The sequence below is a fragment of the Macaca fascicularis genome, chromosome 8 (assembly GCF_037993035.2).
Source record: "Macaca fascicularis isolate 582-1 chromosome 8, T2T-MFA8v1.1".
In the NCBI taxonomy this organism is placed as follows: Eukaryota; Metazoa; Chordata; class Mammalia; order Primates; family Cercopithecidae; genus Macaca; species Macaca fascicularis.
In genome coordinates, this window is record NC_088382.1 from 142269634 (window position 1) to 142285258 (window position 15625).

Consider the following 15625-nt stretch of genomic DNA (forward strand, 5'->3'; position numbering starts at 1 on the left):
TTCAGCCTGCTCATCTATAGAATTATAATAGTATTGGTACCAGAGTCAGAAGTTGTGAAAATAACATAAGATGACTCATGTAAAGTGCTTAGCATAATGCTTGCCACTGAGAGTGTCAGCAAACATGAGCTATGATTAGAATAGCTCAATGAGCACTCTAATTACCATATGACTTCTTGGACAATGTACCTATAAGGAAGGAAGCAAGCACAGCTGTCTCATGAGCAGAAACCTTACAGTTTCTTTCCGTGAACTAAGAAGAGTTGACCTAGTTTAGGCAGCAGCCTTTGTGGGCTTGGTTCAATATAAGATTATCTCTCACTATGACTGCCTCATGCTTGTGGGATTAACATGGCAGATTTTGCAACCTCCAATGTCTAGAAAGCCTTCCCCAGCTAATACCCCAGGTCCACCTTGTTCTGCATTTATTTCTTCAAAGTTCTACACACCTTTCCGTTATGATTCCTTATTATCTATTTTTTTTTGTAATTTTTCTGTGGCTATATAATTTAGAGTGAATTTCAGTTCCTGATAGATTAATGTCATCAATATGAATTTGATTTGGATTGGTTTACAGCTATGCAACTGTGTCACCTTTGGTGAGGTTTCCTCATTTCTGAAGGCTATATAATGGAGTCAACTTCATTAAATGATGGTGTTCCCTTCCTGTTCCCTTATTCTATCACCTGACTCAATCTGGTCCAGAATTTCATGTTTTCTTCTTATTAAGTCAGACCCCAAGCCAATCTCCTCCAAATAAGCAACCTCTATCTTAGAACTTTCAGATGTATGACCTCACTCTATATCCATCTATCCATTCATTCATCCACCCACGCGGGAGTTGCAGGGTGCCTGCTACATAGATGTTGCTAAGCAAGGTCTTTAGAATAAACTGATAAAAAAAAAAAATCATAGTCCCTGAGTTCACACTTATGTCTAACATAGAGAAAATATAAAAAGAGAAAAAAAATACAAGGAAAAGAAAATTAAATGTGCAAACACAGAATCCAGAAGTAGGCAATGCCCATTAGACATTGAAAGCTACCCTAAACCTATATTCATTGGTTGTTTCTCAATTCCCATTCATTGCTCAACCCATTGTTCCTGGCATTCTATAAGATCTGCTTCTCTAAAGGTGACCAAGGACCATGATATTAGCAGTCTAATCGACCGTCTTCAACCCACTTTTCACTAGAACAATCTGCTGCATATGGCACAATTATTCATGAATTATCTCTTAAAATTCTCAGCCGTCTTGGTAACAGTGATACTACTCTCTTCTTGTTCTCCTTATAATGTAGTCTGTTCTTCTTCATCTCTTTTATAAACTTCTCTATCCCTTCAATGGTGATATATCCCAGAGTTCCACCCTTGACCCAGTATTTTCTATCATCATCTTCTTGATGACAACAGTCATGGTTATTGGTTTAACTAACCCCAGATTCTGATGATTTCCAAATGATAACCCACTATCTGAATATCATACTCCTATTTCCAAATGTCTGTAAGACATATTACATTCAACATGTTCAAAATGGAATTCTCCCTATTTCCTCTTATTCTCTATTCCTCAACACAGCTTCTCTGCCTTGTTTATGTCTGAACTCTTTCAATACTATCACTATTTTGGTTTTAGACATGAATTTGATACATCTAAGGGTCAAGTCATAAATTTAAAAGTTAAATTACTCTCTTAACTCCTTCATGTCATTAGCCAAGTCCCAGAGACCTTAACTCCTAAATTTTATCATATACTTCCTGTCTAGTATAATCTTATTATCCATACCCCAGGTTCTTATCACCTTTTGCAATGAAATATGGTAATAATCTCCTTCATATACTTATTTCAAGAATATAAACAGTTTGAAAGAAGGAAAGAACAGATAAAAGTAGGAAAAGAAAAGAGGAGTCTAGAACTTCTTGATGTACCACTAAGCAAGAAAGTACTCAAAGAAAGATAAGAACATTTTAAAATGTCAGAAGAGTCTACTTGGAAGGGCTTCTGTAGCCAAACCTGGGACATTGTGATCATTAAACTAAATAATGGTAGTAACATAATTCGTTGAACAAAACAAGAATCCATGAGTCTATGCCAATATAAGAAATACGAATAAATTGGGGGAGAAGGCAAAGTTTTTTCTTAAGGAAGAATGTCATCTAATAAATATGAAAAGAATGATGGAATGAAAACAAGTCATTAGAATGTTAAAACCAGTGCATGAAAGTATGATGAGGAATAGGATATCTACATAATGTTCAAGTATCTTCCCACAAATTACTCATTGGTTAAAAGTGAAATATAGTAATGTTACAGTAGAGAAACCTGGTAGACACTGTCTTTTCTTTGGTTCTTTTTAGGGCAATCAGATACTCTCTAACACACATATTGTTTCATTTTAATTTTGTGTACATCCTTTGTCATATCTGATGTTTTTCTTTTTTGTTTGAGTGTTTATGACCTGTCTTCCCCATTAGAATTTAAGCTCCATGGAGAGGGGAAGATTGACTTGTTAATTACTTTATTTCCCACACGTAAAAGATTCCTTGGCATAAGATAGAAGGTCAAGAAATACTTGTAGAAGAAATGAAGAGATGAGAGGAGGAAGAGAGGGGAGGAGAAAAGAAAGAATGAGAAAGACAAAGAAGGAAAATGGGTAAGTGCAGCAGATAAGTCAACAGATAGATTAGTTAGTTGGCTCAGGTGAAAACTAAAGGAAAGACAACTTTAAAGATAATTGAGCAACTGAGGGGAAAAATGGAATTGACAAGACTGAGTGTAGGTGACTATTATAGTTGGACATTAAATTCTAGTAAATATAATTACATGATATAAAATAAAGAAGCACATTAGGAAGAAACTCAATGTAGAAAAATGGTTAAGCAAACTCTAATACATCTATTCAATGTTTAATGTTATAAGTACATCTAAAATGGTGGTTATGAAAACTATCACAGCATGGAAGAGGAGAGCTCATGATATAATGAAAATGGAAAAAGTAAGATATAACATCGCCCATGCGCCAAAATTACAACAATGTAAAAGGCAGAAAAATAAATACAGCAAAATGATAATAGCAATGGTGGAATTAAGATTAAACATCATTCTGTTTTTCAAAATTTTGCAACATGGTTATAGTTGGGAATTTTTTAAAGTATACAAATAGATAAAATACATAAAACTGACAGAAAACTAAGATATAAGTTAGCATAGTTTTCTCAAATGTGATAAGTATGCTCCAGGTACATAAAAAGCTTATTAACTACATGGCTAATATTTATTTGCTGTTGACTATATTAAGCTCTTCCATATACAGTATCTTATTCAATCCTAACATCATGCCTATGAGAGAAATATCACAATTACTATCTTTATTTGAAGGTCAGATAGCTCAGTGTGGGCACTTGGCTCTGAGATGCCCATCATTATGTGCATGCATGCCATTTCTCATGGAGAGATGGCATCGAATCCTTCGCCTTCTCTCTGCACTGGGGCTGGCCCCAGGGACTTGCCTGACCAACAGACTGGGGCACCACTGAAGCTCTGGGGCTGCCTAGATGTCTGAAATGCTCACACTGGAAGGACTGCCCTACAAACAATTGCTCTGGGACATGTCAGAAGCCACATCAAGTGTCTGGCTACCTTTACTCCACCACACTCAGAGACCCTGAGCCACCTGGAGAATCGTAAAGCAGTGAGAGAGAACGAAACCCGCTTCTGTGGAAAGAAACACACCCAGAAGCGGCGCCAGATGGTAACTGAAGCAACCATCTTGGAGGTGGAGCCTCCAGCAACGGCTGCTTCTGGGATCTATGTGGCAATAGATACTTGCAACTGCAATGCAAATGAGCTAAGGAATTACCAAAATTTACACAGCTCCTAAATGGATGAGTTGAGATTTGGACCCAGGTTGGCCCACCTGAAAAGATTCTCTGAACTGATATGTTAGAGCAGCGGTCTCCACCCTTTTTGGCACCAGGGACTGGTTACATGGAAGACCATTTTTCCACGGATGGTGGGGTGGGATGGTTTCGGGATGAAACTGTCTCACCTCAGATCATCAGGCATTAGTTAAGTTCTCATAGGAGCACGCAACCTACATCCCTCGCAAGACCAGTTCACAATGGGGCTCCGCTCCTATGAGGATCTAAAACAGCGGCTGTTCGGACAGGAGGTGGAGCTCAGACACTATGACCCTCTTGGCCCACTGCTCACCTCCTGCTGTGCGGTGGCTTCCTAACAGGCCAGAGGTATGGGTCCTCTGCCAGGGTTTGGGGACCCCTGTGCTACAGAGTTTCTTTGCCAGTGTTAGCTATTTATTACTAAAATATCATCATCATCTTCATCTTACAATTCTCAAGCTACAATTCTGTGGAACACATATTTGAGTCTGTAAGTAAAAGCAGTTGTCACCAGCCAGCAGAGGCGTGGCCCAGGACTGACCTGCCTGGAATTCATGGCACAGGTGGAGACGGGCAGACCAGCTTGGAAGAAGGCAGGAGGAGGCAGGTGGGATAAGAAAGGCCAGAGATTAGATGTGGGAGAGTTGGGCAGCGAGTGTAACATCTCCTCCCAACACAGAGTTAATTCAAAAGACCAGTCCCTGTAAATGGGTCCATATCCCATATTTCATTATGATATCCTGTTAATGTTATATGAAAATACACGGAGGGTGGGTAGGAGAAAATTGAGAACCTTGTGGATGGTGTGAGAGAACAAAATCTGCATCTTCCACATTGGGAAGTCAATAGATGACATCTAAAATAGGAATATCAAGAAATAGCAGATAAGCATGATGTAAGTGCAATACTTGGGAGATAAGCATAATACTGAGTGCATTATTTAGACACTTGTAATAGAACAAGCAAGGGGAATTGTGAGTAGCTACCTCTGGGCAGTAGGACTTAGAGGTCTGAGGGGATTGACAAGGGACATAAGTATAGCACTGTGACCTTGTGAACTATTACTATGCTAAAAATATTGATTGTGCAAAAGATAAATATCCAAAATGTACAAGAACAAATACATGCTTTTATATATTCTAGATTTTACTATATAGGTGAAATTCATTAACTTCACATCTTCAAAAATAATTATATAAATGAAAGGGAGAAACAAAATCATTTCTATTAAATTAATAAAAACGTGGATAATATTAAAAACATATATCAGCAAGCCTGTGACATAAGAGTTATACGTTTCAGCATGCAATCTGTCAATATATAAAATAGGCTTTTAAATTCTTTTTTTCCTCCATTGCTAGAATTTCATCTGGGGGAAAAAAAGTCCGAGCCAAATATCTCAACTGGAAACAGAGGTAACTCGTACAGTTCTGCTCAGAACAGTTATATTCATAATAACGAACATAATTAAAAACACCTCCAGCACCAAACAATAAGGTTGCATTTAAAACACATCAATAAACTTGATAATGCAGTTGTTAAATTATAAAAATGTAGACTCAGCCACTATATGGAGGATGTGTACAAAACTATATCTATAAATAAAACTAAGTCTATATCTCTATGTTTGTATGTTTATTTTACATTGGCAAAATGACAGATGAATTTTATAAATGTGGAAGATATATTTGGGGTAAACTGACTTAAGATAGGTTAGGTGGCATTTCTTAAGTTTAATTTAGGAGGCTACAGAAGACATTTTAATTACATTTTTCTTTCATATAAGAAAAAGTGACATTTGAAAGATTCCAATGAGGTAAAAATGTCATATATCTTTGGATGTTGCTATAATTTTGTAGATAAAGAACGCTCCAAATGTTCATTATATTTTTCAAAGTGTCAAATCGTAATGTCTACTTGGCCTACAATTAAGAAATTAAACTACGTTTGTCATCCTTAACATGAACAATTCTTGCCAAACTGACCAAGCTCGAGAAAAATCTCGTCTCTGGAGTTCAACACTGCTTCCTTCAGTGGAGTCCCAGCCTCTATCTCCTGTTCTGCGAAGATCCAGCTCAGTGACCCTCTGGGGTCTAAAAATCACGGAAATCAACAATACTGACTGCCCAAGGTGGGTGGGGGAGCTCATGCTATGGGAAATTCCACCTCTCCTTCTAGGTTAGGGTAAGGGATGGAAAACAAAAGCATTTTATTCTACCCTGGTGAATCCTCAACAGGAGAGGAAAAAAAAAAAGATACCAGCTATGTTTTTGCCATCCAAGGAAAAAAAGTAAAAAAGCAAAACAACTTATTTTTAAAATTATTTTGAGATTTACTTAAGGAGGTGGGCTGAAGGTGTACCCCCATCTTCCTCCTCTGTCACCTCAAGCCCTTAAAATTAAACAAAAGTACATATTTGCCAGCAGATAGGATGCATTCTCCATTCCCCCATCCCCCTCCACCACCCTCACCAAACAATCCTACCCTACACCCAGTTCATCCGTGTTAAAGCTGGAAGGCAGAGCACAAAAAGACCTGTCCAGGTAAAAGGCAGGAGTGGGGCTGGCCTGCAGTTTGCCAAGCTCAAAAAGACAATAGTGACGATGCTGCCCTCTAGTGGTACATAAATAAAACAAATCACACAAACAGAACTTCTCATAGGGTGTGAGAATACTTACTTCATAAAACTAACAAGCCCTGGACAACTGAGCCAAGAGTCCCAGTTTTAATTATTTCTTTGTCATTTTAGATAGAAAATTCATTACCACAAAACATGGACATAGAGTAAATTTTGTTATTCCATTTGTTCACAGGAGAATAGGGCTGTAAAGTGTTAGCTGGGAGACAGCAATGACTCCACTTCTAATGCAGAAAAATGCCAATGATTAAAAGGATCATCTTGATCCCAGGACTGAGGCCAGGTTTGAGGGCTTTGGTAATGGTAATTTTTTGAGAAGGAAAAATGAAAATATATGAGGCAGATTTATGTAATTGTAAATACCTAACCTTGATAATCACTGGAATATCCATTTTTACCCTAGTAGGCAAATAGGCTAAAATCTACCATGACCTAAGTACAGTCCTCCTAATTTCAGCTATTAGCAGATGGCAATGGGGTGAAGAGAACAGGTTGTCTGCCTCTATTCCATGGCCCTGCACCCTAAAGTGAAGTCTGCCAGTCAGCATGCCCCACCCACTGGCAGAGTGCACAGTGGCTCTGCCAGGCAGGCTGAGGCTGGATAGGCAAGCAGAACCTTACAGCTGCAGCATAAGTCACACAAGCCACCTAATACACGAAATCCTTTGTGACTGTAATCAGACACCAAATGTTATCAGACATTTAGAGAAAAATAGCACAAGATAGAAGTCTGCAAAATAAAACAGAAAACCTCAGATGAAGAAGATAATTCAGGGGATGAAAAAAAAATGGCAGCGAAAATTTCTAACGAGTATCTCCAAAGAGATTTAGAAGATATCTCATCCATAAAATAAGAATACACACCACAGGAACGAAATAATCAGAACATAGAAGTAAGTTCAGAAGAATAAAAAGCATGGCCAAAATTCACATATACACCATGGAATACTATGCAGCCATAAAAAAGGGTGAGTTCATGTCCTTTGCAGGGACATGGATGATGCTGGAAACCATCATTCTCAGCAAACTAACACAAGAACAGAAAACCAAACACTGCACGTTCTCACTCATAACTGGGAGTTGAAAATAGGAACACATGGACACAGGAGGGGAACATCACACACTGGGGCCTGTCGGGGGTTGGGGGGCTAGGTGAGGGAGAACATTAGGAGAAATACCTAATGTAGATGATAGGTTGATGGGTGGAGCAAACCACCATGACATGTGTATATCTATGTAACAAACCTGCACGTTCTGCACATGTATCCCAGAACTTAAACTAAAATAATAAAAAAAAGTATAGCCAAATTAAAGAGTTAATTGTAGATGGACTGAACTATAAAACGAACAGGGATGAAAAGGAAATGATTATTTGGAATTTGAATCTGGTGAAATATTTCAAAATGTACAATATCAACAAAAATGGATTTAAATAAAAGATGCAAGTTAAAAGGCACAAAAGATCAGTATTATACTACTAAAAATCCAATTGAAAGAAGTTCTTGGGGAGATTTAAAAAACACAAAAAAAGTTATTGGAAAAGATAATAGATAGGTAGATGGATGGATAGATGGAAGAAGGAAGGGAGGAAGGAAAGAAGAAATGGTAAAAATGTAATTGTCAAAAAATAATTTTCTATCTGGGAAAACTCTCCTTCAAAAATAGAAAATAAATTAAGGTATTTTTAGATAGAAAAAAATGAGAGTTTTTCACTAACAGATTTATGCTACAAGAAATAGTAAAGAGTGTATTTCAGGCTGAAATGAAAAGACACTAGGGAGAAACTCAAATTCATTTAATAAAATAAGAATGATTACTAAAGGTAACTATATAAGTAAATATAAAAGACAACATAAATTTATTTTTGTTTGTACCTATTTTCTTCTGCTAAATTATTTAAAAGATGACTGCAAAAAGAAATAATTATAAATCTATGTTAATAGGCATATGATATGTGAAGATGTGATATGTGACCATAACAGCATAAATGAAGAGAGGGAAACTAAACTATACAGGAGCAAAGTCTGTATACTATTGAAATGAAGTTGGTATTAATTTGAACTAGAATTTTAATTCCCATGGAAACCACTAAAAAAACTCAAAAATACACATAAAAGAAAGAACAAGGGAATTAAAATGGTACACACAAAAATAACAAAAATGAAAACAGTAATCCAAAAACAGAAGAACAAGTTTGACATAAAATATATAGAAAAACGTTGCAAATAACAGACAGAAATTCTGCCTTATTGCTAATTACATTAAGTGTAAATGGGTTAATCTCCCCAATTAAAAGGCAGAGATTGACAGGATAGATTAAAAATCAAAATATGATTCATCTGTACGTTATTTAAAGAGAAGCATTTTAGATTCAAAGATAGAAATAGTTGGAAAGGTAAAAGATAGGAAAAGTTATACCATACAAATGGTAACCAAAAAGAAAAAAGGGAGAGCTGGAGTGACTATATCAATACCTGACAAAATAAACTTTAAGGCAAACATTGTTACTATAGACAAAAAATGACATTTTATAATAATAACATCAATTCATCAAAAAGATAAAATAATTATAAACACATATGCACCTAAGAGCAGAGTCCCAAAATACATAAAGCAAAAACTAACATTATTGAAGAGAGCTAGAGACAATTCAACAATAATAGTTGGAGACATCAATAACCTGCTTTTAATAATAGATAAAACAATTAGACAGAATATCAACAAGGAAATAGAAGAGTAGGAAAGAAAGAAACAAAAGGCTAGACCTAACACGCATATTTAGAGCATTGAACCCAAGAATAGCAGAATGTACATTCTTCTCAAATGTACACAGAACAGCCTCTAGGATAGATCAAATTTTGGGCCATAAAACAAGTCTCAATAAGCTAAAAGTAATTAAAATCAAAGAAAGTATTTATTTGATCTCAATGGAATGAAACTAGAAATCAGTAAAATAAGAAAATGTTGGAAAGTCACAAAGATGTGGAAATTAACACTGCTATATAAGTAATGGGTTAAAGAAAAAAATTGCAAAAAAAATCAGAAAATACTTTGAGATTAATTAAAACAAAAGCACAACATATCAAAACAGATGCAAAAAAAATAATGCTCAGAGGAAAATTCATATAATTTTATTTATACCTCCATAAAAAAGAATGACTCAAATCAATAACCTAATTGTCTGTCTTAAGAAACTAGAAAAAAGAGAAAACACAAAGAGAAAGAAATAATAAGGATTACAATGGAAACAAACAAAATAGAGAATATAAAACAATAGACAAAATCAACAAAATCAAAAGTTGGTTCTTTGAAAAGATTGACCAGATTGACAAACTGTTAGCTACACATTAACCGGAAAAAAAAGAGAACACTCAAATTTAGTAAATCAGGAATGACAGATGAGCCTTTACTGTTGACATGTAAAAAAATGAAAAAGATGACAAGGGAGTAGTAAAAACAACTGTATGGTGAAAAATGAGATAACCTAAGTGAAATAGACAAATTCTAGAAAGACATAACCTTCCAAAACTGAGTCAAGAAGAAACAGAAAATCTGAATAGACCTCCAACAAACAAAGAGATTAAATTAATAATCAATAAATTTTCCCAAAGAAAGGTCCAGGACCAGATGGCTTTCCTGGTGTATTCTAACAAATATTTAAAGAGGAATTAACACAAACTTTTTTACAAGCTCTTTGAAAAAAATTGATTAAGAAGCACTTCTCAACTCATTCTATAAAGGCCCATACTCTCCAGACAGTAAAACCAAAGACACTTATAGGGAAAACAAACAAACAAACAAACAAACAAACTACAGACAAAACTAAGAACAATTGTGCCCCAGAGGTCACCATCACGAAAGTTGAAAAGAAAACCCGCAAATTGGAAGAATATATCTGCAAATCAAATATCTGATCAAAGTCTAGCATCTAGAATATATAAAGTACACTTATAACTTAGCAGTGAAAAGACAAATAGTATAACTAATTTAAAAATGGGCCAAAGCTTTGAATAAACATTTTTCCAAAGAAGATATTCAAATGGCCAGTAAGCACATAAAAAATGCTCAACATCATTAGTCATTAGGTAAACGCAAATCAGAAGCACAATAACATACCACTTCACACCTATTAGGATAGGATGGCTACTATAAAAATAAACAAAAATATCTTCCTATCTTAAAAAATATTGTTTATAGAAAGTATTAGTGAAACTGTGTAGAGGTTGGTACTCACATGGACTATCAGTATAAGTACAAATCGATACAATAAATATTTTGGAGAACAATTTGGCAGTATCTTTCAAAATATGCTGATTTAAATGCAGGAATTCCATTTCTAAGTGTCTGTCCTAGAAAAAACTGTGCACATGTACACAAAGTAAAATGTAGAAGGAGGCTCACTGTAGCCATGTTTTTTATAGCAAAACACTGGAACGCACCCAAATGTCCATTTGCAGACAGATGGTTAGATAAATCAGTCTACAGTGATTCCAGTACGTAGCCCCACACCCCCTTTCCTGGATATCAAAAAAGCAAGGTAATTGTAGGGAAAAAACTAATTTTCAAAACAATACTCATAGTATGATACCATTAATAGAAAGCAAAATGAAATAAAATCACCCTGTATACACCCAAGTGTTAATTCTGGCTACCTGTATACACCCAAGTGTTAATTCTGGCCACCTGTATACACCCAAGTGTTAATTCTGGCTATCTGTATACACCCAAGTGTTAATTCTGGCTACCTGTATACACCCAAGTGTTAATTCTGGCTACTTAGGAAGGGGTAAAGTGGACTTCCATTTTTGAATTTACATATCACCTTATTGCTTGAATTTTTATAAGAAGAATAACTATAAGATGTATGTAAAATGTTAATTTTAAAAGCATACCTATTTTTTACAAGACTGTTTAAATCTAACTTTTTTCTTTTTTGGGTGGGGGGCAGGGACAGAGTTTCACTCTTGTTGTTCAGGCTGGAGTGCAATGGCATGATCTTAGCTCACTGCAACCTCCGCCTCCAGGGTTCAAGCAATTCTGTCTCAGCCTCCTGGGTAGCTGGAATTACCGGTGCATGCCACCACACCTGGCTAAAATTTGTATTTTTAGTAGAGATGGGGTTTCATCATACTGGTCAGACTGGTCTCGAACTCCTGACTTCAGGTGATCTGCCTGCCTCGGCCTCCCAAAGCGCTGGGATTACAGGAATGAGCCACCACACCTGACCTTCTAACTTTAAATCTCAATTTTAATTCATAATAGCATAATAGAAGAAACATTCTTACCTTCCAAGTTTTCTATTTTTTCAATGTTGTTTAAAGCTAAATTCAAATATTCAAGTTTCTTGAGTTTGCTAACATTTTCTGAAATACAAGATAATGTAATTAAGATAATCTTCAAAATAAAGACACTTTTATGTAATCTATTACTAAAATAATAAAGAAAATCTAAAGATTATTATTATGGTTATCAAAACCATGTTGCTTTTCCAAATCTATACCTGTACATCAGACATGGTGGCTGCCTAAGGAGGACCCATTGCTCCCTCCATCCTTCCTGATGACACCCAGTTTTGCTCATGTCTCTACCTAGCCCTAACTCCAGGCAATTAGGTTTAGCCAAGTTGGGCCAGTGCATGACAATCCAATCTCTCTCGCTAGTGATGGCTCAGGAACCTAAGTTTAAGCCATGGCAGTCTCTTGACAACTGTGTGATACAGGAGAGGACATGCACACCCAGTGCTCCTAATCAGATAAAAGGGAAGGATCTATATTCCATGCTTGGAGGGTTCTTATCTCTATTTCCTGCTGGATGTTAATAAGGAATTACTATCTCTATTGATACTTATACTCAATCATAAGGGAAGCAGCTGCAGGACAAAGCCTGAGAGCTGGTAGAGCAGAGAGAAGGAATCGACCAACCCTGTCTGATTCTGGAGTCTGCTCTACCTCTAGACTTAAAGTTGGGTAAGATAATTGACTTCCTTACTGTTCTGCCACATTTAGTTGGGTTTCTTTGACTTGAAACCAAAATAACCTGATACAGAATTATTTTATTTAACAAACATGAAAGCTCATACAGGCAGAACAACAAGCATAAACAAGTCACAGAATTGCTGCAGAATGGGGCCTTTGAAAAACAGTGAATAATACCATAGCAAGAGTGCTTATCACATGTCACACAATGTTCTAAGCATTTAGTACGTATTACCTTATTTAATCCTCATCATAAACCTATGAGGTCAAAACTATTGTCTCCTTCTTACAAATCACAATGCCAAGGTACAGAGAATTAATTCACTTGTCCAAGGTTAAGTGGTAGAGCTAGGAAATCTGACTCCAGAACCTGGAACTAAATCATTATAGTACACTTTAAAAGAACAGTAAGATGACAGGAATGTAGAAAACTTTGCTAAGGAATGTGCACTGGGGGCAGCCTCACTCAACTAGTGCATCCTCTGCCCATTTCTCAGGGGTATCATGAAGCTCAAACATGGTGATTTATAATCATCACCCTTATCACCACTAATAGTTAATCTAAAATGTACAAAACATCATATATTTGTTTCCATAGACCTGAACATAACAGTTCACATCTCTGAATCTCAATTTATGCATTGTTTAAATGGAGGATTTGGGGGAAAAAACTACAAATGTTTCTCTCAGAATTTAAATTATTCTAAGTAATCCTAATGTTTGAAAAAGCTTTTTAGAAACATCTGAGCATTCAAGAGTCAAAGATAAGGAAGTTTCTTTTTTTTTTTTTTTTAAGTGACAGAGTCTCACTCTGTTGCCCAGGCTGGAGTGCAGTGGCACAATCTTGGCTCACTGCAAGCTCCGCCTGCCAGGTTCACGCCATTCTCCTGCCTCAGCCTCCTGAGTAGCTGGTACTACAGGCACCCGCCACCATACCCGACTAATTTTCATATTTTTATTGGAATCAGAGTTTCACTGTGTTAGCCAGGATGGTCTTGATCTCCTGATCTCGTGATCCGCCCACCTCAGCCTCCCAAAGTGTTGGGATTACAGGCGTGAGCCACCGCGCCCAGCAGATTTGGAGGTTTCTATGTGCTAAGAACTATGAGAGTCTCATCCACATCCTGAACAAAATACTTTATTATTGTTAAAATGGCCAGCCCACAATAAAATACCTCTTCAAAATAGGATTTCCCTTCTCCACCTTTGTTATATGCATCACCCTGTAAACGCTAAAGGAGTCATATGATAGAAAAGTAAGATTTGCTCAGGGAGGGTTTCCTAAGTTAATTCCTCAAAACCACAGGGCCCAACTTGGTCAGAGAGGGAAAAAAAAAGGCTCTGTAAGTCAAAATGGAAGAGCCTCTTGGGTAGTGAAAAGGGACTCCGAGTTCTAGTGAGACCATTCTAGAAACAGTTCTCAACTAAGCAGGCCCATGAACTTGGAGTAGACCCTCTGCCTCTGGGATTTAAGAAGCTCTGTGGCTCTCAGCTTGGCCCAGGCATGCAGTCCATTGGGAAGCTGTTGAAAGGGTTGATTCCAGGAGCCCACAGGTTCTGATTCAGTAGGTCTGGGGGCAGGGCACTTGACAAGACCCCACATGGCCCCTGGGCTCCCTCTTGGGTCACCTCTAAGCAGCACCTTCCTCCGCAGACCATCTGTGTCTTCCTGTGGGCAACAGGGCTTTAGGAAAGCCAATTGCTTCACAAACTTCTACCTTAATGGCACAAGAGCGAGTCTGAATCCTAGAGGGGTGGTTTTACTAGCTAAATAAGGGCCTAAATGCCTAGGGGTGGAGTAGCACTGAAAAATCCCATTATTAGGATTTAAAAGAGTGTTTAATTTAAGAGTACTTTGGAAGCAAAAATTTAAGCTTTCTCACAGCTCTGAAAAGGACTGAAATACCATGCTCCTAATTAGTAATTGTGATGGACCCAGCTGTGGAGATTAAAATTTTAGGAACTCTTTTAGATCTGTACAATTAGAACCGTTCTTTCATGCCCCCATGCATAAAAGCTGGTGGTTTTCTGTAATAGCCTTTTTAATTGAACAATGTGCCAGAGTTTCTAATTTCTGGTCAAGTTAAAGATGCCAAAAATAATTAACTGAAAAAATACAGAGAATTTTAGTAAATCTTCCAAAAATGATGCAAATCTAGGCTTTTTGCAAGCCTGAAGCCAATTTTCAATTATCCACGAAACTAGAAGCAACCACATCACCAGGGTTTCTCAACCTCAGCAATACTAGCATTTTGGGCCTCTTTCTTGTGGGGGTGGGGGGCATCCTGAACCCTGTAGGATGGTTTGCAGTATTCCTGGCCTCTGTACACTAGATGCCAATAGCATCCCCTCCCCATCCTCCTATACACATGCGACAACTAAAAATATCTCCAGACATTGCCAAATGCCCCTGTTGTGAACCACTGCACATCACCATGGGAAGTTAAATATAATCCTGCAAGCTGACCTCTGGGTTCTCATGCCAGGGCACACAGGGGTTGGCACTCATTCTGCCTCATCAGCCCTGACTCCATCCCTTTTCCTCCAACTCCGTTGGCTTCTCCTTTCTGCTCCTACCTTCATTTGGCTAGCCTGGAGACACTGGGGTAAATGATCAAATTGATAACAGCAGCAGCACAGCAGCTATCCTGTAATGAGTACTTACCTCATGGTGAGCAAGCGCTAAGCATATCATTTCATGTAATCCCTATGCCAATTTATACATTAGGCATTATTAGCCATTTTACAGATGGCAAAACTAAGACTTGGGCAAGTAACTGACTTGTCAAATTTCACACTGCGTAGAGGGAGACGGCAGAGGCAGTGTTCTGACTCAGGTCTACCTGATGCCAGAGCCTGTGCTTTCTCTTTCTGGGTCCTGGGGATTCTCCTTCTGTGTCCATGTGGCAGGACCTCCATTAGAGTAACTCCACATGCCTCCCTTCCCTCTGCCCTTTAATTCATCATTCTTCTGTGAGAGAAGTTAGGTGTGGTGGGGGAAGGAAGACCAACTTATCTGATAGGTTAATCAAGAGAAGAAACTGAGCATGCCCAGTCCTACCCTCTTTCCTGGTTTCTGGGATCTTCCTACCAGAAGACAGCACATGGTCTC

At 37.4% G+C, this 15625-nt stretch overlaps 1 protein-coding gene across 6 annotated transcripts in view; it reads right to left on the minus strand.

Moving 5' to 3' along the window:
* The window catches only part of DNAAF11 (dynein axonemal assembly factor 11), a 95174-nt gene that overhangs the window by 64977 nt on the left and 14572 nt on the right, over positions 1-15625 (minus strand). For all 6 annotated transcript variants that reach the window (XR_012416645.1, XM_065519640.2, XM_065519639.2 and 3 more), the window contains exon 3: positions 11824-11901. Coding sequence is in view for 2 of the 6 variants with exons in the window: in XM_065519640.2 (XP_065375712.1) it covers positions 11824-11901 (78 nt within the window). In the remaining 4 variants the exon portion in view is untranslated. The remainder of the gene's footprint in view (positions 1-11823; positions 11902-15625) is intronic.